Source organism: Ammospiza nelsoni, chromosome 12 (assembly GCF_027579445.1).
Source record: "Ammospiza nelsoni isolate bAmmNel1 chromosome 12, bAmmNel1.pri, whole genome shotgun sequence".
Taxonomy (NCBI): domain Eukaryota; kingdom Metazoa; phylum Chordata; class Aves; order Passeriformes; family Passerellidae; genus Ammospiza; species Ammospiza nelsoni.
In genome coordinates, this window is record NC_080644.1 from 4,976,568 (window position 1) to 5,000,259 (window position 23,692).

Sequence of the window (23,692 nt, forward strand, 5' to 3'; positions counted from 1 at the left end):
GGACTGGTGTGTTTATACTGCACGGGATAAACATTCCCCTCAGGCACTTCAACCCCAGTCTGTCACATCCCGGGATGATGCTCTGCCCTTTCCTTTCCTCGGAGGACGTTGATATGCATTGACAATGTCCATGCCACTGGAAGGGGAGGTTTGGGAGCTGTGCTGGGCGTGATGGAGCCTTCGGAGCTGAGAACAGCAGTGTGTGGGTGCTGGTGGCCTCTGTGTTCCTCTGAAACCGAAATGAAGCCTTCCCAAGCTTCCCACCTCTCATGCCCTGAAGCAGCTTGTGCTCCCAGGCAGGATTTTGCCCACACAGAACATATTTTAAAGTACAGACCAAATCTGCCATTTGAGATGTTTACCATTGAAAATCGCAATTTCTGTATTTGCAACACTGGACCCTTGGAGTGGTGAATGCTTTTGCCAAATAGATTTAAAGAAGCCACGTGGCAACTCTTAATATCACTTGCAGTCTACACCAACAATCAAACTGATGTCTGATGATACGGCCTGAAATATGGGCACTGAGTAAAAGATGATAGGTTTTGAAACTGTCCTATAAAACACAAACAGGTTCTGTGTCTTTTCTTATGGCTGTTTCATAAGATCCTTTTTTGTATGCTGTTTCAAGTGGGCCATCAACACGTCTTACAGTATTAGTAGCATATAATAATAATAATAATAATAATAATAATAATAATAATAATAATAATAATAATAATAGGATTAAGATAGGAGATGTAAGACAATGTTTTCTTGTAGGCTTCCATTAAAAATCCTACAGTGAAATACAGACTCTTCCCTTAAAATCCCAAAAACATGCTCAGCATCTTATACCATTCAATATAGGTCAGATTTTGAGCCTAAATTATTTGGCAGAACCATTTCATATCACAGCTGTGGAAAAAATAGTTTGGGATAAAAAGGAATTAAAATCCTTCCTGCTGGCAAGCTCATCAAATAAGCCAGGGGATGAATAGGCATGGAAACCTATCTAGGCTTGCTGCAAACAATTCTTTAGAACCCAAGACTGGATTTTGAAAAATAAATGTGTGGCTTTTTTCTCATTCTTTGCCTGTAAAAATAGCTGTGGGATGTAAATGGTCCCACTGAGTCAGCGCAGAGAGGAGCAGCCTCCATGCCTTAGTGGGTTGCAAACTTCAAAGCTGAATTTAGCGGTTGCAGTGTTGCTGCTGTTAATGTTGGGGAGCTTTTATCTGTGTCTGACAACTCGCAGCGAGCACAACGCTGTGTTTCAGAGATTCTGAGACAAGTGGCACATCAGCATCCCTCCCACAAAAGGCAGAGGCTGGGTACAACCCTGAACAACCTCCTCTCCCTGTCTTCTGCAACGAGGGAATCCCTGAGTGGGGAACGAAGGAAGCCCAAGCTCAGGGATGTTCTCTCCTTCACACACAGGGATGCTGTTTGGAGAAAGGCTGGACTCTGCTCCCTGCTGCTCACAGCAGCTTCAAGCCCTGGTTGAAGCCTTTTCCAACCTGAACCACCACAAAATCCTGGACAAAGTCAGGCAGTTCTGCATCTACAACAACATCATTGCACAGATCTGAAATGTTGCTCTGAATCACCAATACTCAACTCACACTCATTTTGCTCCTGGAGTTTCTGCTCTACCTTAAAGGATTCTCTGCGTTGTTTGGATACATGTCTGGACAGTCAGGGGCTGCTGGAATCAGGAGCTGGTGTGAAACAGGACAAGCCTGCAAATCCTTATTCCAATACTATTTAAGGAGCAGAGTCACCAAGGTCATAAGGATTTTTCTCCATGCAAGAACTGCAGGATCTGGTCTAAGCATCTGATATGAGACAGCATTTTAAAGTACTTATGTGGGCTGGCTGTTATATTTTTTGCAAAATCATGGCCCTGAATCAAGCGAAGATAAACAGGTCATAAGTATATTTAGGCTGGGAACCAGAAGTGCAGCTTCCAGTTGGAGGAACGGCTGGTATTAAGATAAGGCACCAAAAATTGCTGTAGACATTTTTCCAGCCTAAGCAGGGTGGGAATGGGGGTCCAAGAGACCTCACGGGACCAGGACAACCTCTGGAAGTCTGGGAGGATGACACAGAAGTGCAATGTGCATCCAGAACTTACTGTCCCTTCTCTGCTGAACAAGCTGTAATCCTTGTCCCAAATTTCCTATCATAGTTTACTCTGTTTCCCCGTTCTCCCATTTCATAGTTTACCCGGTTAAAATTCTCTCCTGAAATCAGCACACCTGGGGACCCCAGCACTCTTTGGAGCTCAGCCTCACACTCATCACATCCATATAAAGAAGTTTTTAGGAGTACACATTCCCCTAAACTCACCTTCTCCCTCCTCTTTGATCTGCCTCAGAATGACAGGTGCCATTCCCTGCTTGTGTTCCATGTATGGGGAATGATGAAACCCTTCCCAGCCACATTCACATGCTGGACCACTCCTGCTCCCTGCTGGCACATCCATCCCCACTGCTCTCCTCCTGCATCCCAAACCTGTGAGGGAGGTTTGACTCAAGCTCTCAGAGCCACCAGCTGTGCAGCCTGAGATGGTTTTAATGTGCATCATTTTAATCTGCCTCCAGTGGGTTCCAGCTGGGGGTCCTGGTGTCCCCTGGCTGCTGCTGCTGGAAGAGGGTAGCAGAATTCATTCCCTGGATTGCCATGGGCTCACCCTGGTGGTTGCCACAACCCTCTGCTCTTGCTGTGTGTCACAGTCACTGCAAAATCAGCTGCTGCTCCTCAGGAGAACATTGCCAGCAGCCCTGTGTGCCTTGGGGAGCCACTCTGGGTCTCCTGCATGACACAGAGCATCTAAAACACACAGAGCTGATTGATTTAGTCCTATTTCTCTGCACTCTGAAGGGCCCTGAGATTCAGGAAAATGTTGTGTGCTGTTTACAGGAGGATTTGTGAATGAATGGATCAAACTCTCTTCCCTGAAGCACTTGGTGCTGCACTAAAATGATGTTATTAATAAATCAATCATTTTCCTTGGGAGAATCTTGGAAAATGTGCTTTCTGAAGAGGTCCCACTGGAGTTCAGCCCATCCAGCAGCAAGTTTGGTATGAGCAGGGGGTGCAGCACAGCCTAGGAAACTCCTGAAGTGTTGGAGATGACATTCAAGGCAGAGCAGAAAGCTGTGATTGATACCCAAGGGATGCAAGAGGAACTTGCATTTTGGCTCCAAAATTCCTACAGTAAACTTTGCTTGAGATAAAGGAGCCAAGGAACTCCCCAAATCTCTTCCTTCCAAGAACTGCTGCTGCTTGCTGGATTTGCTAAATCTATCCACAACTTCACAGCCTCCTTGCAAAAGTGTGAAGGCTTGTCCCTCTGCTGTGTTCTGAACACCCAAGCTGTCCCTGTTCCCTCTGAGCTCCTGGCTGTGAACTGCAGAGCTGCAGGAGACTGCCAGCATCCTTCTTCTGCCTTTTTTCACACCTTCAGGGCACATCTGACCCTACAGAAAATGCCCATCCCACTTAAATCCCCAAAACAGGATTGAAGCAAGGCTTGAGCAATGCTTGGAATGAGTTTTCCTGTGGTGGACTGAGGGGTGAAGCTGTGTTTCCACTGTAAATGGGCACTGCTCACAGAGCAGATTGCAGCTAAGAACGTTTCACTGCACAGAAGGGGGTGTCTGGCTCATGAAAAGGGCATAGGTTAAATCACCTGCAGATTTTCTACTGCCAAGAAGGCAATGCCATAGCAGAAGGTTGGGAGGGGGAAGAATCTGATGTGCATATCTCTATTTCTGGAGCTTTTGGAGCCTGCATTGCAGCCAGCTGAGTTCCCAGCTCAGTTCCCTCTTGCTTTGAGCTTGTGGGACTTCCTACCTTTCCTCACATATGCAACAGAGGAACTGTTGTAAGGAGAGGAATGTGTAAGGAAATTTGTGTGTGAGAGATTTTTCCCCTTGAGATGGAGATTTTTGCTCATGGCTCAGCTTGCACAAATTTACTTCTCACAAAAATTTTACCAATTAAGCCTAGGGAGAAACAGAAATGTCATTTTACTGGTGAGTTTGGTGGGAGGCTGATGCACAGGGAGGCCTGGAGGGTCTGAGAGCTGAGATGCTCTGTGCTGTGAGGATGATTCAGCATGTGCAGATCCTTAAGCATTGAGAAGAAAAGGAGTTGCAGTGGTTTGTTACTGGAATTGTTTGGTTTGACAGGCAATAAAGGAACCACTCATTGCTGTTTCTGATGGACTAAAAGTGAGCAGAAATGGTGACATCCTCTCCCTCCCAGATTTCTGTGCAATTTCCAATCCAGGCCCTGACCTGGGTGAACCCAACTCCTTCCTCTGGGCAACCTCTGCACTGGCCCACGTGCCCTGCCTGCATCACGGCCCTCAGAACTGAAATGTGTCTGAACAAAACAAGTGTGAGCTGCCAGCCTCCCAGGAGAACTGATCTGCTCTCGGGACAGCTTCCCTTCTGCTCTGTGGGATGTAACTCATGCACTCTGAGGGCAATTTCAGTGCATTTTTGAAGGTTATTGTGTGAAACCTCCTTCTCATACTGAACAGAAGTGTGGCAACAAAAGGGATTAACAGTGCAAAAAGCAGAGACTGCTGGGTCTGGTACACAAATGCCATTTGGAGCCATTAACCAAACTCCTGTGGAGTTATGAAAAGGCTGCTGTGCTGAACGCTGCCATGTGTGTTCCTGCAAACAGCACCTCAGGCAGGGCTGAACCTTCACATGGAAACCTCTGCGGAGCTCCAGAGCTGCTTGCAGGGCTCAGATTTCTTCCTTACAGCAGAATAATTCAAGTCTGAGGCTGCCTGCATATCACCAGATCAATACATGCATTTACCTGTCAAGAATGACTTGAACAAAAGACTGACAAGCATAATTTTGAGAGTTAATGGACCTGAGCAATTATCCATCTTTCTGTAGCATGGTGGGGAGGTAACAGCAAGCCAGGGGAGGGTAGGAGCACAGGAATTCCAGGGCTGGATCAAGTGGATCAGCATATAAAGTTTAATTTAACTACAACACTTGCTCAGAGGAGCACTTTGCTCAGAGCTGACAAAGCTATATTTTGTTTTTTTCAGATATGGGATTGCCCTAAGTGTGAAATGTGTCCTCGCCAGCCCCTCAAACACACCCAGCACAAGATATGGGTGAAAACTTCTAATGATAAAAGTATGAAAAGCCCACTAATTAAAGGTAATTAACCAAGGATTTTGTGGTGGTGTCATGCAATGTGAGGGGGAAAATCTTTGTGGGAAGAAAAGGAACCGAGGACTTCATTATTTTTGGCAGGACTTCTGCATAGTTTGCTTATCAAGGGACTGTCATAGGGAGGTGATTATTTCATAGTCCATGAAAGTTCCCTCCCTCCTTCATTTCTCCCCATCCCAAGCAACCTCCCTACAGTCTGACAGGCCTCTTTATGGGATTGTATTTCTACTTCTCTTCTTTTTTCCCTTTTCCTTGCTGTGGTATTTTTAAAAGTCAGATTTATCCAATTCACCGCCGTGGTCAGTGGGTCATTGCTCACCCCTCCAAGCTGCTCTGAGAAGGGACAGAGGTTGTGCTGAGGGGAAGGCATCAGTGATGGCCCCGATCCCTTTCCCATGGCCATGATCCAATGAACGCTTCGAGCAGGGATAAATCAGCCCTGCAACCCTGGTGACCCCCCCACTGCCCTGGGCAGCTTGTTCCAGTGCCTGATGACCCATTCAGTGAACATTTTTTTACATAACATCCAATCCAAACCTCCCCTGGTGCAACTTGAGGCCGTTTTCCTCTTGTCTTGTCACCTGGGAGAAGACACCAAGCCCCACCTGGCTGCATCCTCCTTCCAGGGAGCTCCAGAGAGGGAAAAGGTCCCCCCGAGCCTCCTTTTATCCAGGATGAGCTCCCCCATTTCCCTCAGCAGATCCGCGCTCCAGACCCTTCCTCATCCTCCGAGGAGCTCTTCCAAGCCGTGAGGACAGGAGGAAGATGACGGCTGGCTCAGTAATTTTTCAGTTTCTCCTGTGAAGTTCCGTCAGCCCCGCGGGACTCCCCCGCTCCATCCCCGCTGCTGGGGCTGCCGGCTGTCCCCGCTCCTTCCCGCGGCTCCACAGCCACCGGAGGCAGAGCTGCTGTGCCCTGGGGAGGCTGAACCGCATCCCCCGCGCTCGGGGAGCGGCCCCGGCCCGGCCCGGCGCTGCCCAGCAGGCGGCACCGCCCGCCCGCCGCACCGCCCGCCCCGCTCCCGCTCCCGGTCCGTCCGCACCGCCCGCCCCGCTCCCGCTCCCGCTCCCGCTCCCGGTCCGTCCGCACCGCCCGCACCGCTCCTGGTCCCGCTCCGTCCGCACCGCCCGCACCGCTCCCGCTCCGTCCGCACCGCCCGCACCGCCCGCACCGCTCCCGGTCCCGCTCCCGGTCCTGGTCCCGCACCGCTCCCGCACCCGCTCCCGTTCCCGGTCCTGGTCCCGGTCCTGGTCCTGGTCCCGCACCGCCCGACCCGCTCCCGGTCCCGCTCCCGGTCCTGGTCCGGGTCCTCCACCGCTCCCGGTCCCGCTCCCGGTCCCGCACCGCTCCCGGACCGTCCGCATCGTCCCCGCTCCCGGTACTGCACCGCCCGCACCTCTCCCGCTCCCGCTCCCGGTCCTGGTCCCGCACCGGCCCCGCTCCCGATCGCGCACCGCGTCCCGGTCCCGCTCCCGGACCATCCGTACCGCCCCCGCTCCTCGTCCCGGTCCCGCACCCCCCCCCCTGTTACCGGTCCCATACTGCTCCCGGTCCCACTCCCGGACCGTTCGCACCGGCTCCGCTCCCGGTCTCGCACCGCCCCAGGTCCCGATTCCGCATCGCCCGCACGGCCCTCGGTCCCAGTTCCACACCATTCCCGGTTCCGCACCGCCCGCACTGCTCCCGCTCCCGCAGCGCTCCCGCAGCTGCCCCGGTCCCGCACAGTCCGCACCGCCCACACCGCTCCCGTTCCCAGTCCCGGTCCCGCTCCCGTTCCCAGTCCCGGTCCCGCTCCCGCCCGGCTGGGTGATGCGCGGCTGCCCCGGGCAGTGTTGGACCCTCCCCCGCAGCCGGCGCTCTCTGAGGGGGATTTTAGGGCTGTGGAGATGGGAAGATGCTATGAGCAAAGGGGGCTGCTCGTGGCTGGCTGTGCTTTGCTTCGTTCTTGTGAACAGGTAAAAAACCTCACGTTTAAATAGAAATAACTGCAGGTAAAGGGAGTGGGAGTGCAATATAACAGGAATTGGCTCTGGCACTTTTCTGCTGGTTTCTGTTTTGTCCCTCTTCCGTCCACCTGTGTGCCAGGAACAGCCCAGCCTGGCTCCTGGATCAATGCTGTGAGCAGGGATGCTCCCTGCAGCCCTTCCCATCTCATCCCATCAGAGAAAGATTACAAAAAGCAATTTATCCACGTGAACAATAGCCCCCAGCAATGCTGCCAAGGTCAGTGTGAGCTGCTGAGCTGGTGCTCTGCTGTGAGCTGCAGCTGGGTGTCACACACTGACCTTTTCCAGAACACACTGGGGAGAGGGAGCACCCAAACCCTCCCTTCCCACGCTCTGCTCCCTGCCCTCTCAGGGACACATCCCCCTGTCTGCCCAAGTACTTGCTCCTCATTTAACTAGAAGAGAAAACTGTGTACTTTCCCCAGGTCGGACAATACCCACGTGAGTATGAAACCTGGTAGGGATTTAATTGAAGCAGGTTGTGCATGGGGCTCTGCAGTGTTTGGTTTGGTCACCACCCCTCAGCCACTGGGACATCCTTCATGAGGAGAGGGCTCTGGAGGTCTGCTCTCCAAGTGTGAAATCCCAGGGATAACGGTTCTGGTGCAGGGTGAGGGTTCCAAAGAGACATCTCCTCTTCCCAGCTCCAGGGAAGGATCTGCTCTGGCACAGATCACTGACTGCGGGGCTCCACCAGCAGTGACCTGGCTGCTCCAGGTGTCACCTGCTTGGGTCATCCTTGCCCAGCCTCTCCTGTGGCATTGTGAGGACTTTCAGGGTGCTCTGCTCACAAACGAGTCCTTATGAATTCCCCACTGCCTGGCTCAGCATGACAGGATTCACTCTCCAGCATGGGTGGGATTCTGAGGGCTCTGAGCTCTGTCCTTTGGTCTGCAGCTGTTCCATCCTGCCCTGCTGTTAACTGTCCTTGGAGGGATCATTGTGGGAAGCAGAGCAATTCTCCAGCTCCTTTGTGATCCCCACTGGGCATTGCTCCACTTTGATTTTCTTTTTTCCTCTCATTGACTTCTTAGATCCTGTAAACAGCCAGGTGACAGCAGGAGTTAGCCACAGAGAAATGGATTTACACTTCTGGAGTCAGCATGGCCTCATCCCAAAACAGGGACAACACAGGAGGAAGCAAAGCTGAGCACAGGAAAGATGGAGAGAAACCCCTCACATGTGAGATGTGTGGGTATCCAGAGGAGGCTGTTGTGATCCTGGACACAAAACAATGTGAAGCAGAAACAGGCAGAGGACTGACCTGGTGCAGAAGCATTGCAGAGCAGCAAGATGCATTCTGCGGCTTTCTCCCTGTTCCAGTGTGGCTCATGGCTCATACCACATGCTGGGAGAGCTGCTATGCCCCTCCATCACCCCATTGCTGCCCCAGCTGCACCCACCCCTCACTTGGGACATTCCCATCCAGTCCCAGAGGGTTGTGTGTGCCTGCCTGGGGCTGCACAGCACTGCTGTGCTCTCCCCATTGCTCCAAGCGTTTGGTTTTGTACAGCAAACCCTCTTGTCACCAGCTGTGCTGCTGTCCCCTGAGCCAGCAGGGCCCTCTCAAGGCCAGGCTGGTAAAAAGCTCCCTTCAGGCTTAAGCAACAGCCCTCTGTACATTAATGGTTGGGCCAACACTTGGCTGGTTTTGCCCCCAGGACAGAGTGGTGAGCAGCAGGGTTTTCTGACAGAGCATTTTTTGAGGCCTGACAGACAAACTGTCTTATCCCTTATCAGGAGCAGTTTTCTGCTTGTTCACCTGGAGGGAACATGGGTACAACACATTCCTCTGTCAGCAGGGAAACCTCCACAGCCACACTGGAAGATCAACAGAGCTGGCAGGAACCTTTCTCTGACTGTCAATAACTCACCCCTGGGAATTTGGCCTTCCCCAGTCACCATCCCCCTGACCAGATAAGCAAACACAAGGGGCTAAGCTCTGTTAGCTTAGGTGCTTGGGGTGCTCTCCTGGCCACCCTGCCCAGGCTGTCCTGGCTAACCATTAGCTGGGGCTCCTCTGCCTGGAGCTATGAGTGCTGCAAAAACACGGCTCAGAGGAGAACCCTGCTCTGCCCTGTCCTGGGGCATTTCTCACAGGAGTCCCTCTGGAAGCAGCAGGAGTTGTAGCCTTGAGCTGATGCCCCAAGGAACTTCTCCTCCCTACCTTTTATCCAGGGATCTTGTCCTCTTTTTCTCTTCCTCTGCTGCACGTGAACTTTGTCTTTGGTGCAAAAGTATTTCCCGTCAGCCTCAGCTTCTTGTTGGATCTCATCTTCATACTTCTCCTACACCAAGGAGAAGAACAGTCAGTCTACAAACCAGCCTGGCTTTCCCAGGGAGCTGGTGGCTTTGCCAGGGACCTTTGTGACCATTGCTGTGAGTGATGACAAATGCAGTGCTCATAAAGACTTGACTGGCTGGAAAGAGTGGCACTTCTGCCCCTCAGCAGCAAGTTGTGCAACAGGGTGGGAATGAGGTTTGGCACCTGGTGCAGGAAGAGCCATCACCTTCTGGGACAGCCTGTCTGATATCTCTGGGAGCCACCAGCCTGAGCTGATGGCTGAGAACAAACCAAACAAGCAAACCAACCAACCAACCTCACTGTCCGTTGTGTCTGGCTCATCGGATTCTTGCTTCCCAGACTCGGCATCATTGTCATCTAAAGAAACACAAAAGGAAGATTTTTTGGCTGGTGGCAGGCTTGACAAGCTCATGAGCAGATGCAGAGCCACTGGCCCAGGCTCACAGAGCCACTGAGGCAGAAAGCAGCTTCAGCAATACACTGTGGTGTGAAGCAGAGGCACTGGAAGCTACATGGCCTGGAATGAATGTTTAGGAGTGATCCAACAAGACTCTGTTGGGAAAGCAGCTCCCAGGAAAGCTGTGTCCACTGGACTTTGCTACACCAAGGTCACAAGAGCTGTCCCAACATCTGTGGCTACATACAGGAGGGAAACTGGGGGGTATTTCAGCCCCAGATTGCACTTTCCTGTTTGAGCCCCCGGTGGGGAGAAGCGTCTTGGGGTGAAGAAGCCAAAAGGGACAATCCCACATTTGCTGCTGGTTCAGTCAGCAGCCTTGGCAGGGAATGTGTGCTGAGGAGCAGAGGAAGGAAAGGCAGGGGAGATGCTGCCCAGGAAAAGCATTTCAGTGTGCACAGCCCCTGGGGCTGCACAGCCCCAGACATGTGCCTGCACACACCCCACTCTGCTCACACTCATCTCAGGGGCTGGTGGTGGTGGCATCACCCTGTCTGCACACACAGTGACACACCTCAGCTGGCCATGGTGGGCACAAAGGGCTGTGCCCCGTTCTGAGGGGCAGGGGCACCCCAAAGCTCAATTCTTATTGCTCATCACACCCAGCTCTAGCCAGGATAGAGCTCAGCAGGGCAGCCCCCTCCTGCTGGCCCTGCAGAGGTGGGAGAGCAGGTGATGCTGCTTCCAGGCACTCCTGGATTCCCTGTAGCCTGATCCCATCCTCACCTTATCCTCCTGCAGGTTAAGGTTCACTAGAAAGTGCAGAAGTATTTGTGTATTGTTTCCCGGGCTTTGTGTCAACCTTAAGGTGAGAACTGAAGAAAGTCCTGTATTCCCACACCCAGAATGTAATCAGCTGAAATTCTTCTGCTATGATGATATCTCCTTAGCATGTAAATCACACAGGCCTCTTTTTTTTTTTTTTTTTTTTTTTTTTTTTTTTCTCTCTCCACTGTGAAAAATCCTGCTCTGGAGAGTGTTCCCAAACCACTCCGACACGCCCAGACCAACTAATCCAGGCGAGCTCAACTTTCTGGCCGAGCCAGTAAGGCTGGTACTGAGCAGCAGCAGACGTGCTTCCCACCCTGATCCCCATGGCTGCTGCCTCCCACCTGCCTGGACAGACCTGGCACCTGTGGCCCTGGGGGTCAGGTGGGAGAGAGCCCTGGGAGGGCTCTTGTGGAGGGTGGGGCAAAGGAAGGAAGGAAACCATCCTGATCTGCCTGCTGCAGGTTCCAGCATCCCTGGCTCTGTGCTCAGCCCTCTGTGCTGTGTCATCGCAGGACATGATTTGGAGCAAGGGGACAGACAGGGGTGGTTTTCCAGTGCTAGTCCTGCAAACTTCTTGCATTTTCCCCATCTCTTCTGGGGCATTCTGAGCTGCTTCTTCCCTGAGAGGAGTGGGAAATGCTGGAGCAGCAACTTTGTCCTGTTGCTGCTCATTGTGGAATGGGTTTTCCGCTGGAGCAACATTTTCCTATTCCTGCTCATTCTGGAGTGGGTTTTTCTAAGAGCATTTTTCCAATGCTGACTCCTCAGCTCCTGGAGAATTCCATGTAGATGCTCTGCTGAGTGTCCAAGGACACCCCAGGGGTGTTGGACACAGACACTGGGCCTTTCTCCAGAAAAAACAGGATTACTTTCTCCCCATTTATACTGAGCCTGAATTTTGGACTTTTCTAGGGTAGAAAATTGAGCTCTCAAGGACAGAAATGTGAAACCTGAATTTCCCCAAAGGCCCAGAGGAGCTGGGAGCACTTGGTGCCTGGAGGGTGGGATTGCAGGCGTGTGCAGAGCCCAGCAGAGAGCTCTGGGCTGGGAAATGCCTTCACCTTTCACTCCTGCCTTCTCAAATGTCACATTTGCCTGGGGCTTCTTACCTGCATCTCCCTTCTGTGCGCTGACATCCCGCCTCAGCCCGGCCTCAGGAGGGGCCTCTGGGTCACTTGGGGTGGAGCTGTTTGTCAGATATGCCCGTGAAAGCCTCAGCTGTGGGACACAGGGACACAAACACCGCTGTCACCAGGCAGGAGAGGACTGTCCCCAGCCCTCAGTTGATGACAGTGACACCCACAGGGACGAGCATCACAGAGATGCTCCTGTTTCTGTAGTGTGTTTGCAGGGAGCCCAGCACCCCCTGCAGCAGCCTGTGGGAGGGGGCACAGCCACTGCCTGCCCTTGGGCATGGATGGAACCCTGGATGGGCACTGGAGGAAGGTGTGGAGTGAAGCCAGGGCTGAGCAACCACGGCTCTGCCATGTGCAAACTGGCTTCACACACACCAAACCCATCCTCCCACAGTGCTGCTCACAGTGGTCCCAGCAGCAGTGCAGGGGATGCCAGCAAGAGCTGTACTCACCACAGCTGCATCTTCCTCCTCCTCCTCCTCCTCCTCCTTGGCAGCCGCGGGCAGTGCCCAGCGGTAGGGGCAGCGCAGGCGGTCCCGCTGTGCCCTGTGTCCCCCTGCGGGCACGGCCGGGCTGTCCCCGGGGCTGTCCCTCGGGCTGCCGTCCGTCTGTCTGTGCCTGGGGTCGGACAGGTCCAGCGGGGCGTCCCCATCCTCGTCCCTCGCCTCCTTCCCCCTGGCTCGCGGCTCGGGGCGCTCCCTGCCCCGCCACAGCTGCCTGGAGAACAAACTGCTCAAACTGATTAGCTCTGATAATTGATAAAAACATTGGTCTTGTAAGCCAAAGATTGAAGACTAAACCCCCTTGTAGAGTTACCCCACCATCCTACCTCAGGAAGAAAGGATTCAAACCCTCATCTCCAACTGCCAAAGTTTTAACTAAACCACTTCCTGACCCTTCCACTAAAGAGCCCGAATCGCCCCCCGAGACAATCCTCACATGAGCTCCAACACCACAAACAGAGTAAACAATGTGGGAATCCATAAAATTAGAGGGTTTTGGGAAAGCTGCAAAAGGCAGGCCTCAGATACCGCAAGAATTGTGAGTAGAGCTAAAGCAACAGTCATGAGGTAGGTCAGCAGAAAAATTATTTAAACTGTAGGAAAAACAAGGGCAAATAGAACAATAGCCTGTGTATTAATGCTTGTCTGAATAGCTCTCTAAGCTGCTGAAAGTTTATCTAGCAAGATATTAGGAAGGGTAAAGCTTAAGAATGGAGCTCAGTGCGTTGAGGCTTACGAGTGGGTATCGTATTCGAAATAAGTAAGCATTGTTTTAACCAAAGGTACCTGTGCTTATGGTGATTGGATAGAACTACTGTCAATGTGCTTTTGCTTTGTGTGATTGGTCAAGAAGCTTATAAAGTATGTTGTAACATTAAGTTTTCTGGCCTGCTGCCTGGATTGTGAGCTGCTAGCATCTTCCCATTATCATAACCATGTAATGAGACTGATGCTGAAAAATAAACAGCTCGAGACACTTTCTATAGTAGCCCCGTCTCGTTTGTGTCTGTAAATAACCCCCCTCTGCCGACATCAAACAACAATCCTCACCCCTCTTCCTTCCCGTCCGCAGCATCCTCCAGGAACACCCTCTCCTCCTTGCAGCCCACGGCCATGCCCAGCCACGGGGACAGCGGCCGTGTCTCGGTGTCACCGTGTGCCCGCTGGCCCGGCCGTGTCTCGGTGTCACCGTGTGCCCGCTGGCCCGGCTGGCACTGCCGCAGCAGGAGATGCTGCAGCCGCTCCCGCTGCTTCAGCAGCTGCAGCTTCTCCTCCAGCTGCTGGTCCCTCACGTACACCATGGTGGCAGGGAGCTTCAGCAGGGCTGCCTGCTCGTCCCAGGTGTCCCGGCAGCGTGTCCTGCCCTCGGCAGCCTTGCTCCTGAGCGGGTGCATGGGGAAGGTGCCGCTGTCCCGCTCGCCCGGGGCGCAGGGACCCACCAGCCCCAGCTGGTGCAGGGACAGGTGCTTGTGCAGCAGGCACAGCTGCTCTCTCCGGGCACTCAGTTTCAGGTTTTCGTAGGACGGAGCAACCTTGGGGGAGTCTGGGTTGCTCGCTGTTAAATAACTAAAAAAAGGGTGGAAAAAAATTACATTACAGATCATGTCAGGAAAAACCCCTACACATTAGCACCAGAGCTTTCCCGTGGTTTCCCAGCTGTGCAGGGATGTGTGTGGTCTCTCCTGCTCTTTCCATGCCCTGTTGCAGCTCTTGGTCAGTACACCATGTTTGTGTTTGGGGTCTGTGCTGGGGAGGAGGGTCCTGGTGGCCAGGGGCATCAGGCAGCCAGCAGTAGGAAGCCATTCCCATCCCACACAGCATGGGAAGCCATTCCCATCTCACCATCCAGCAGCAATTCCCCGTCCCCAGGCCATGGCAGCTCAAGGCAGGGGGTTGTGTTAGGGTAAGGTAAGTGACCTCTCACATCAGCACTGCTGCTGAGAAGTCACTTTTTGAATAAAGTCGTACAGCCAGCAACATCCTTACTAACCCCCTGGGCTTTCTTAGTGCCTGAAGACCCCCAGGACAGAGGGACAGCCCACCCTCCCCTAATCCCACTCAATGGGAAACTCTTACATCTATCCTAGGAAGGTTGGGGCAGTGCAGGAACCTGCCCTGCATACCCAGTCCCTGCTGCTGCTGGTTATTTGGCAGCTTCCATGAGTGCAAGCTGTTCCCAGGCGTGCTCTGCAGAGCTACTCACACTCTGGGAAACTCTCTGTCTGCAGGTGAACTCCCTGGCCTTGCTCTGTGCTCCTGAAATCATGGGGAGGATAAGCCTGGGAAGTGCTGAGCCCTGCAGGAAAGCCCATTAGAATAGATAAGGGGGAGGAGCAGGAATTGCTGCCTGCCTGGGACAGTCCTGCCTGGATGTGGGGACACCTGGTTCACTTTGTGGGTCTGACTGAGGAGCTGGAATAACGAGAGCCTGACCTCGTTGGGCTGGATTCCAGTCATTTTTCACTGCTGCAAACTGGGATATCCCCCCCTTCCCGAGGCTGTGGGGGAAGTTTGGGGAGGGAGGAGGGCAGGCACAGTGAATGCTGGCACTGAGGGTGCTGCAGCGGGTCAGCCCATGGCTCCCAGGTACTCACGCCTCCAGGCTGGGGCTGTGCTCTCGTTCTGGAGGGAGAGGAGCTTTCCTGGCTGGGGGAGACACTGCTGCCTCTGAGGGACTCCTTTCCAGGAGGCAGGGTCTGGAGCCAGCTCTCACCAGGGCAATGGTTCCGTGCAGCTGGTTGGAAATCCTCTGGGATGCCTGTGGCAGAAAGTCCGGGTGAGCCATTCTGGAGGGAGCCTGCCTGAACTGGGACACATCTCCTCACCAGTGACAACGAAACAGACAGCTCCTGAGTGCTCTGCTTGATATGGTGCTGGGCAACACCTCTATCAAGTTTTTTATTCATTTTTCCAGGAAATTTTCCCTTCGTGTACTCTCCATTTTCTGGCTGCACTGATTTGTAGCACAGGAAGTTTTGCATCTCAAGTCATGATTCAGTGGCTTAACCAAGATAAGACCCTGCAAATTCCTTGTCCCATAGTCAGGCCTTTTTACTCATGCAAGGCTTTATTCCTGCAAGTTCCTGGCACACACTGCTCTGGTGGGTGTAATTCTGCTGGGCCAGGACATCACTGTCTCCATCAGCTGTCATGAAAGGCTCCCCACATGTTCTGACTTGACTTTCCCCTGCCCACCTGGAGATGTCACCAAGCCGTTCTGTGATCCCTATTAATTAACCCCACAGCCTGCCTGCAGCCTTACCAAAACCCCTTTTCACCTGCTCTTTCAAGTTTTTTTGTGGAGGTCGAGTAAGCAAAACCTGTGCCAAAACAGAGGTATCTGTGTGGGTGTGTGTGTGGACTTGAGTTCCCAGGAGCAGGTCCAGGTCCTGCAGTCTCATCTCCAGTGCCCAGTGTCACCATGTCACTCAGCAGCCCTGGGCTGACACCCTCTCTGTGTTTGTCCTTGCAACCACTGAGTGCCAGGCTCTGGAAATGACAAACTGCCCAAGTCTGGCTGATTGTTCCACCCCCCAAGTGCCTCCTACTCTGTCCCTGTCCCAGTCTGATCCAGTTCAGATGGCCACGGCAGTGGGGACAAGGCCTGAGGACATCAGGCTACCTCTGACAACTCACTATTTCTGCAAGGCTGACTTCTTGGAGGAGAGTGCCTGGAGAGGTCCTGCTGCTTGGAGAGCTTCTCTGGAGCTTCTCTGGAGGCTTTTCTGCAAAAAAAAAAGACACAACCAGCTGCTGTAATGGTCCCCCAGAGCTGCTGCAGCCCTGCCCTGAGTGGGCTGGAGCCATGCAGCCTCCCAGGGATGCCACTGGCTGCTACCAACCACTCTCAGTGAAGGTTTTGAGTCAAAATTACCTTTTGGCTCAAGCCAGCACCTGGCTGAACGTGCCTTTTGTTGCATGTGTGGGTGGCAGGAAGGCAATGCCATGCTCTCTGCATGAATTTTCTTTCATTGGGGGCACCAAGCACTCTTTAGCTCTAATGCAGAGCAGGGTGTTTCTCCCCTGACCTGCATTTCCCCCCCCATCAGCTTTTCTGCCCGTGGCAATGCCCATCTGCCAACAGCTTGGTCCTTGCCCTCCAGACCCTTTCCCAGGGCAGTTTTGCACCATGGCTCAGTCACTTTTGACACCCCCAGGTTCCTCAAGGGTGGCAGGAGTGGCAGCACCCACCTTCACTGAGCTCCAGCTCTGGCACGTCCTGCTGGGCTGCTGCTTCCCTGGGCTCTGCCTTCTCTGTGCTGGCATCCCTGCTCACTGGGGACAGCAGAGTCAAAGGGGAGCTTGGTGTGGAGCAGCTTTCTCTGGAGGACACTCCTGGGGTCTTTGTCCTGTCCCTGTTGGAAGGAAAAGAGCATGAATGAAGGAGAAGGAAGGGTTTGGAGCTGCTGTACTGAGAGCTCTGAGCCTGATACACAAATACACGTATTTATCTATGTGTGCATGTGGATATTCCAGATCCTCAGCCTCACCTCCTTCCACTGCAGCTTATCAGCAGCCCAGCTGCAGTCTGGAGCATGGACAGCATGCCAGCCCCACTTGGAGGTGTGATTGCCCCACTTGGTTGTGGGTAACGTCGGGTTGGGTAAGGCAGGACCCAGCTGTGGCTGTTGCAAAAGCTCTGTGGGAACCTGGCCCTGCCTGGGCTTTCAGCCTGATGGAGGGGTGGGTTCAGCACAGGGATGTGGTGTCTGCCCCGTCACCAAACCAGGATGGAGAGGGTGATGCTCAGTGCCACAAGGAGTGCCTGAGGCTTGGGGACACACACAGAGCCCTGGCTGGACTCTGATGCTGAGGTGTGGATGTTTGGCTGAAAATCCTCCTATCCAGCATCTCAGGGGAGAGCAGAGCAGAGCAGAATCACTCAGTGCTCAGCAAGCCCAACCCACAGCTCTGGAAGCACTGGGGAGGAAAAGCCAGAGCTTCTCTTTAAGCAGATGGTGCTCCCGTGCTCCAAAGAAAACACATTTCTAAACTAATCCCTCAGTGCTAATTCCTCTGGACTTTAAACCCTTGAGGAATGAGCTGATTTGTATATATTGGCCAGCCTGGCAGGTTACTTGGCTTCCAGCACAGTGCGCTGCTGGGCTGTGAACCTGTTGGTGCAGATCCCTTCTCCCTCTTTAACCCCATCCGTGTCCCTTGGGTGTCACTGTCCTTCCCCCAGAGCCATCTGCTTCCTGCAGACCCTGTCTGGCTGCTGCAGGAGGGGAGCTGGTGCCATGGAAAAGCCATGGAATGCCAGGCTGAGCTCCATGCAAGCTGCCCTGGGCTTTGTTTCCAGGGGGTTAAATATCTTTGTTCCCCAAAAATTAATCACTGGATGCTGGTGAACAGGGCAGTGAGCAAAGGTTAACAAGGATTTTGAGACTATTAGGGATTTTTCCATGTCTTACATACACAGGAACCCATGGGAATTAGGTGCTAAAATACCCCTGAGGATGCCCCAGTGTGGACCTTGCCCTGCCCAGCTCTGGGGATGCCCTTGCCAATGTCCCTTGTAGAGAATGAAACCAGGAAAGTGCTTACTCCAGGCTCTGGAGCCTCTTCAGTTCCTCCTTGAGAGTTTTGTTCTCCTCCCTCAGGCGATTGGTCTCGTTTGCTGCAGGGACAGAGGAGGGGCTGTGAGTTCAGGTGCTGCGAGGATGCTGCTCACAGCTCGCTGGGGCGATGGAGCGGGAGGAGGGAATGGCACCGACTCTGGGAGGGATGCTGAATTTCCTTCCCTCTTTGTAAAAGTGCTGGGGCTAGGGGATGAAGGGGAGCAACTTTCTGACTCAGGTTTCATCAGGATTGGGTCTGCCTGCAGATCCCCAGCTCAGGGGAAGAGCCAGACCCAAAACCAGACCCAGACCCAAACCCAGACCCAGAGGAGGCAGTGGTGGGTTGGGCACAGTGAACATCTGTCACAGACATATTTCATGAAAAATCCTTTTGCTAAGATCTTTTCTCCTGAGAAGCTGGGAAGCTTCATCTCCTCCATGTTTTGCTGCATTAGAATGTGATTCAGAGAATTGTTCACCCAGCATGTGAAATTGTTTTTACTTGGTGACCAATGACAGCCACCTGTGTGGAAGCTGTAAGCAGTCACAAAATTTTATCATTCCTTTCTTTGCTAGCCTTCTGATGAAATCCTTTCTTCTAGTCTTTTAGTATAGTTCTAATATATAATTTTCTTTTCATATAATATATATAATATATAACATATAATATATACAATATATTATATCATTAATATAAATAATATGAATAATATGAATAATATATATTATATAATATATATAGAATATAGAATATAGAATATATTCCAGAATATAGAATATAGAGTATAGAATAATAATAAAATAATATAACAATATAATAATATAATAATATAATAATGTAATAATATAATAATATAATTATATTATATTATTATATTATAATAATATAATAATATTATAATATTATAATATTATATTATAATAATATAATAATATTATATTATAATAATATAATAAATCAGCCTTCTGAAACATAGAGTCAAAATTCTCATCTCTTCCCTCATCCCAGAACCCCTGTTAACACCAGGGCAGGGTGGTGAGTGGATGCTGTGTTAGGGGCAGGCCTGGGGGTCTCAGGGGGGTCACACAGAGGCCAGAGGGAGATGTGAGCACCCAGCCCTGGCCACAGAGAGCATGGCTGGGCTCCCAGGCATGGTGCCCTGCCTTGCTCCTGCTCGAAAGCAGCACTCAGGCAGCAGTGCCATAGCAAGGGGAGATAAACCACGGGCTCTTGGCATCTCTCCATCCCTCCTAAATGCCTTATCTCCTTCACCCCATGACCCTCCCCAGGCTGGTCAGATCCCCAGGGAAAAACACCCAGTGCTGGGAGCTGTGCCAGGGGCTCAGGAGAAGATCCATCACACGTGTTGCTTGATTTCATTTACCCGTGCTGAGCTGCTGCTGTGACTTTCCTGTCTTTGCCAGAGTGTTGCTTCTGCCGTGCCAATGCATCCTTTCCCCAGGCAGCTGACACAGCCTGGAATCTCTCATTTTTCTGGAGGTGGGGAGGGCTGCGACCCCCAGCTCTGATGATTTGTGTGAAGGGTTATGTCTCCTTGCTCCCTCCCTTCTCCCCATCCCCAAGCCCTTCCCAGATTCCTGCTCACTGCGTACAAATATCTGGGAGAGGGATTAACTGGCAAAGACTCAGCCTGCCAGAGCCAAGCTCACAGCAGGTGTCAGTACGTACAGAGGATGAAGATGTGCTGCAGGCTCTGGAAGTGAGAGGTCTCATACTCATTCTGCTTCTTTTTGGCCAGCTCCTGGGTGACCATGCATCTGTCACAAAGGCCAGCTCGCAGCCTGCAGGAAGGAAACCCCACAGCTTGTTACCACATGAGAGAAATAAGTTCCTGCCCTGCCCATGGGGAAGTGTGAACACCCAGACCATCACTGGGAATCACCCCCACAGCCCAGCACTGGCCTTTGCACCCCTCCAGCCCCACCACACCAGCCTAGGAAAGCTCCTATGCACCTGCCCAGACTCCTCCAGCTCTCCCAGCAGCTGAATATAGGAAAAATAGAAGTTCATGTGCTGCATCCCAGTCCTGGGGAGACAGCAAACCCCAAACTCTCCCCCAGGATTGTGCAGTCGCTGCCACTCAGCAGCACCCTAATTAAAAACAAATCCTACCTGTTTTCTAACACCTTTACATTTTCTTTCAGGACCTTCTGTTGTTCTCTTAATTGGTGATTTTTAGCAAACAGCTCTTCAATTCTCTGAGCATCGCTAGTTGAAGAAGCACAACAAAAAAAGCAGGGTTGTTAGATTGCTTCCCAAAACCCGTGCCTTCATTCACAGCGCCCTTTTTCTTGTGTGGCAGGAGGGGAAACAAATGTGTTGGAGCCTGGATCCTACCCCTGACACCCCAGTTTATTCCTCCCACTAATTGTTCTCCAACGGGGAAAGCACCGGGTGGCACAAGCATCACCTGCCTGTGGGAAGGCAAACTGGAGCTGGGCTGGGATCACCCCAACCCTGCCTGGAGCCAAAATTTGGCAGTGCCAGAAGAACAAATGGTGGTCTTTAATGCAGCAGTGTTGGAGAATAAGTCAGAAGTCTGAAATTGCAGTGGTGTAACCACCCCTGTGCCCCAGCATCGCTCACCGGCACTTCTCTGTGGTCAGCTCCGTCACCTTGCTGTGCAGACCTGGAATAATGGACAGACACACAGACATGGGTGTTTGTGGCCAATGCCCCAGCACTCAGAAGCAAACAGCACTGAAGGAATTTCAGGAAGGTTCGTGGCTTTGCAGAAATCTCACCCATCCACAAGCCTGAGCTCTGATAAGGAATAACACATTGCATGTGTTAAACACAGCCACAGTTTAATGTAACTGGGAAAAGCTGTACAGAATGTGAGCTCCTTTTGTATCCCCACCATTTAATGAGTCTGCATATCCTTTGCAGACCCAAAAAGTCTGGTTTAGTTTTGTTTCTACTTATTTCTCTCTGCAGCCTGCATGTCCCAGGTGGGCAGTATTTTATAGCTTTCATGGTTGGAAAGCATCTTGGAGAATATTTACAGCTGGATGGCTTTCCTTGATGGATCTGCAGACATTGTATCCTGTCAAATCCATTTTATGCAAAGTAGATGTAAACATGTGGTTCAAATTGCTCAACAGTTTCCTCTAACTCTCACACGGCTTGAAATTACACAAGAGAAGAATGAATTCATAAGCCAGAATCACCCAAAAGTGCTGAAGTTTTGTTCATAATATTGATACTGGGAATTATTCTAATAGGAAAACAGTTGGGTTTGGCACTTGGTTGCTTAACCTAATGGGTTTTATTTTAATAATGTATGGCCTGAGAAATAATTTATTCCCTAGAGGAATAAGCTATCCAACCTGACTCAAACATTTTCTTTAGCAGAGCTTCATCTCCTGCTGCTTCTGTCTTATAGATTATTGCATCTCTGTGCTGTCCCTTTGATCCCTCAGTATCCAAACACACTGCAATCCTCACTGATGGAGCAGATGCCCAGCAGGTGTGAGTGCCACCCCTGCAAACTCCCAGCTCACCAGACAATGACAGCAGGGGCAGGAGGAGCCAAATCCCCCCTGGTTAATGCTGGGAGCACCTGGGATTCCTGCAGGGGCTGAGCACCTCCATGGCCTCCTTTCCACAGCATGGAGAGCAGGAAAGTCCTCTCTCTTCTGAGAGAACAAGTTACTTCTTCATTCAAAAAGTCACTTCTTCCTCAGTATGCCAACGAGAGGTACAAATGTGCCACCAGTGGGTGTTGTCCCCTGAGGGGCAGGCTGTGACCTCATGTCCCAAGCCATCCCCAAGGGTGCTGCTTGCTCAGCACTAATCCCCAAATCTCCTTAATCCACCCCTGCTCCTCCTCCCTTCAGGTTATTTGACACCAAAGGGATCAAGGTGGTTTTACAAAGAAATGGATCTTGGCCAGGTTTTGGTAAGAAAATTTTGTCTCCCTACCTTGAACCTCTTTCTCATGGATTTCCTTGAGCTTGTTCAGGAACTCTGCAAAACTCTCTGTGGTCATGGTCAGGGCTGAGCCACACACCAGGCTGTGTCCAGTGTGGGGGTGTCCTTCTGCTTCAAATTTCAGCCTAAAATAGAAAAAAAAGTCCAACAAAAGAGATGTGCCTGGTGCATGTGGTGTTCTGGAAAGGACAAAGCCCAAAGCTGGGAAGGGAAATTGTTTGCTAAACCATGGGAGGCATTTTTGTCCACCCTGCCTCAGTGCTGAGCATAGCAAAGAGCATTTCTTAGATACTGCAAGAAGCCCAGCTGGAAAATCAGGCTTTTCCTCTACTTGTTGAGCTGTTTAAATTGCATTTCTTTGGGATGAGGTGGGGCAGGGCATCTTCTTGAGCATAAAGAAGGGACTGCAGAACTCGTGCTGGGATCACATGGGGACTGATGATGGGGAAATTCACAGCAGATTTGGTGCTTGAGCCTGATGGACTCATCTGCTGGGATGCTCCCTTGCATCCCTCATCCCTCTGACACCAGGCACAGCTTTTACAGAGGCAGCACACAGCACTCAGGCTTCCCAGTGCCATCACCCAGCCTTCCTGCATGGCCTCACTGGCTGCAGCCTCTTCCAGCCCTTGGGAGACACCCAACAGAGCTTTTCCACCCAATTTTACAGAGAAACCACCAGAGGTGATGCCCAGAGCCAAGAGCTGCAGGAAGCTGTCATGGGCACATCCACGGGGTCCTCTGGAACCACCAAAACCACGCTGGGAAAGAGGAACTTCCACATGAAGGCGTTTAGCATCTCCTCATGGGGACTTCTCCCCCCAAATCGTTCTGGGTTACTGAGTCATGGTGAGTAATTCTGATCATAACAGAGCACCTGTTAGGTGCCTTCAACCCCAAAGAGATCGCCCTGGAGCTGGGCAGTGAAGGGTGGGCTGGCACCCAGGCTCTGCATCCCCACAGGAAGGTTGTGCTGGGTTCCAGAGCTCTCCCAGCCCGGCTCCCGCCCGTGCCTTTATCTGCATGTGCAGCAGGGACGTGCCAGATCGCCTGCATATGCAACATGTGGGCACGCAGAGCTGGAAGAAGAAAGTTTCCCCTAAAGCATCTGATTTTCAAAAGAAATGAGGCACGTGGCAGCAAGCAGCAGCAGCGAGCTCGGCACGCTCGGGTCGGGAGCGGTGCCTGAACACGAACCCTCCTGAGCCACCCTGCCTGGCTTGGAGCAAATCTGCTGCAAACTGAGTGCAGACCTCATTCTCTGGGGAAACAACTGAAAATATTCATCACTCCTGCCTCCCTGGGCATAACTCATCCATTGCCAGGCCTGGGTGATCGAAGCCAGCAGTAAAAGCACAGTGTGGCTTGTCCAGCTTGGGATCTGTGAAATGGGGTTGGGAGCTGATCTCTGCCCCAAGAGCCACAGTGAAGAAGCAGTCAGGGGAAATAATGTGCAGCTCTAACAGCAAAAACCCTCCTGGTGTTAATGGGATGTGTCGCAGACATCTTTTCATGAAAAATCCTTTCCTTAAGATTTTTCCTCCTGAGAAGCTGAGAAGCCTCAAAAACAAAATGTAAACCATGGTTATCTGCTGCTGTGGAATGCAACAAGTAGATCTGTGATTAGCTCATGTTAGTTTGTTTGTAATTAATGGCCAATCACAGTCAGCTGGCTTGGACTCTCTGTCCGAGACAGAAGATCATTCTTTGGCATAACTTTGATCATAACTCTTTGTTATCATTCTTTTCTATTCTATTCTTAGTTTAGCTAGCCTTCTGATGAAACATTTTCTTCTATTCTTT

General features: G+C 51.8%; 1 protein-coding gene across 1 annotated transcript; it reads right to left on the bottom strand.

Moving 5' to 3' along the window:
- Positions 1 to 7,801: 7,801 nt before the first annotated feature.
- On the bottom strand, positions 7,802 to 22,010 carry RBBP8NL (RBBP8 N-terminal like). Its single transcript, XM_059481040.1, has 14 exons — positions 21,881 to 22,010; positions 20,543 to 20,585; positions 20,069 to 20,164; positions 19,625 to 19,737; positions 17,921 to 17,993; positions 16,565 to 16,722; positions 16,010 to 16,098; positions 14,968 to 15,131; positions 13,424 to 13,939; positions 12,323 to 12,587; positions 11,844 to 11,952; positions 9,802 to 9,863; positions 9,369 to 9,489; positions 7,802 to 8,238 (listed from the first exon to the last, which is right to left on the bottom strand). The coding sequence occupies exons 1-14, from the start codon at positions 21,945 to 21,947 to the stop codon at positions 8,120 to 8,122; spliced, it is 1,995 nt and encodes a 664-aa protein (XP_059337023.1). The 5' UTR covers positions 21,948 to 22,010; the 3' UTR covers positions 7,802 to 8,119.
- Positions 22,011 to 23,692: the final 1,682 nt, after the last annotated feature.

Bases quoted from the DNA above. Each gene is read 5' to 3' on its own strand.
- RBBP8NL (XM_059481040.1), bottom strand. From the start codon at position 21,947: ATGACCACAGAGAGTTTTGCAGAGTTCCTGAACAAGCTCAAGGAAATC. The intron at 19,738-20,068 runs GTAGGATTTGTT...TCCTTCCTGCAG, and splicing joins GTAAAGGTGTTAGAAAACAG to GCTGCGAGCTGGCCTTTGTG. The intron at 11,953-12,322 runs GTGAGTACAGCT...TGTGTCCCACAG, and splicing joins AGGAGGAAGATGCAGCTGTG to CTGAGGCTTTCACGGGCATA.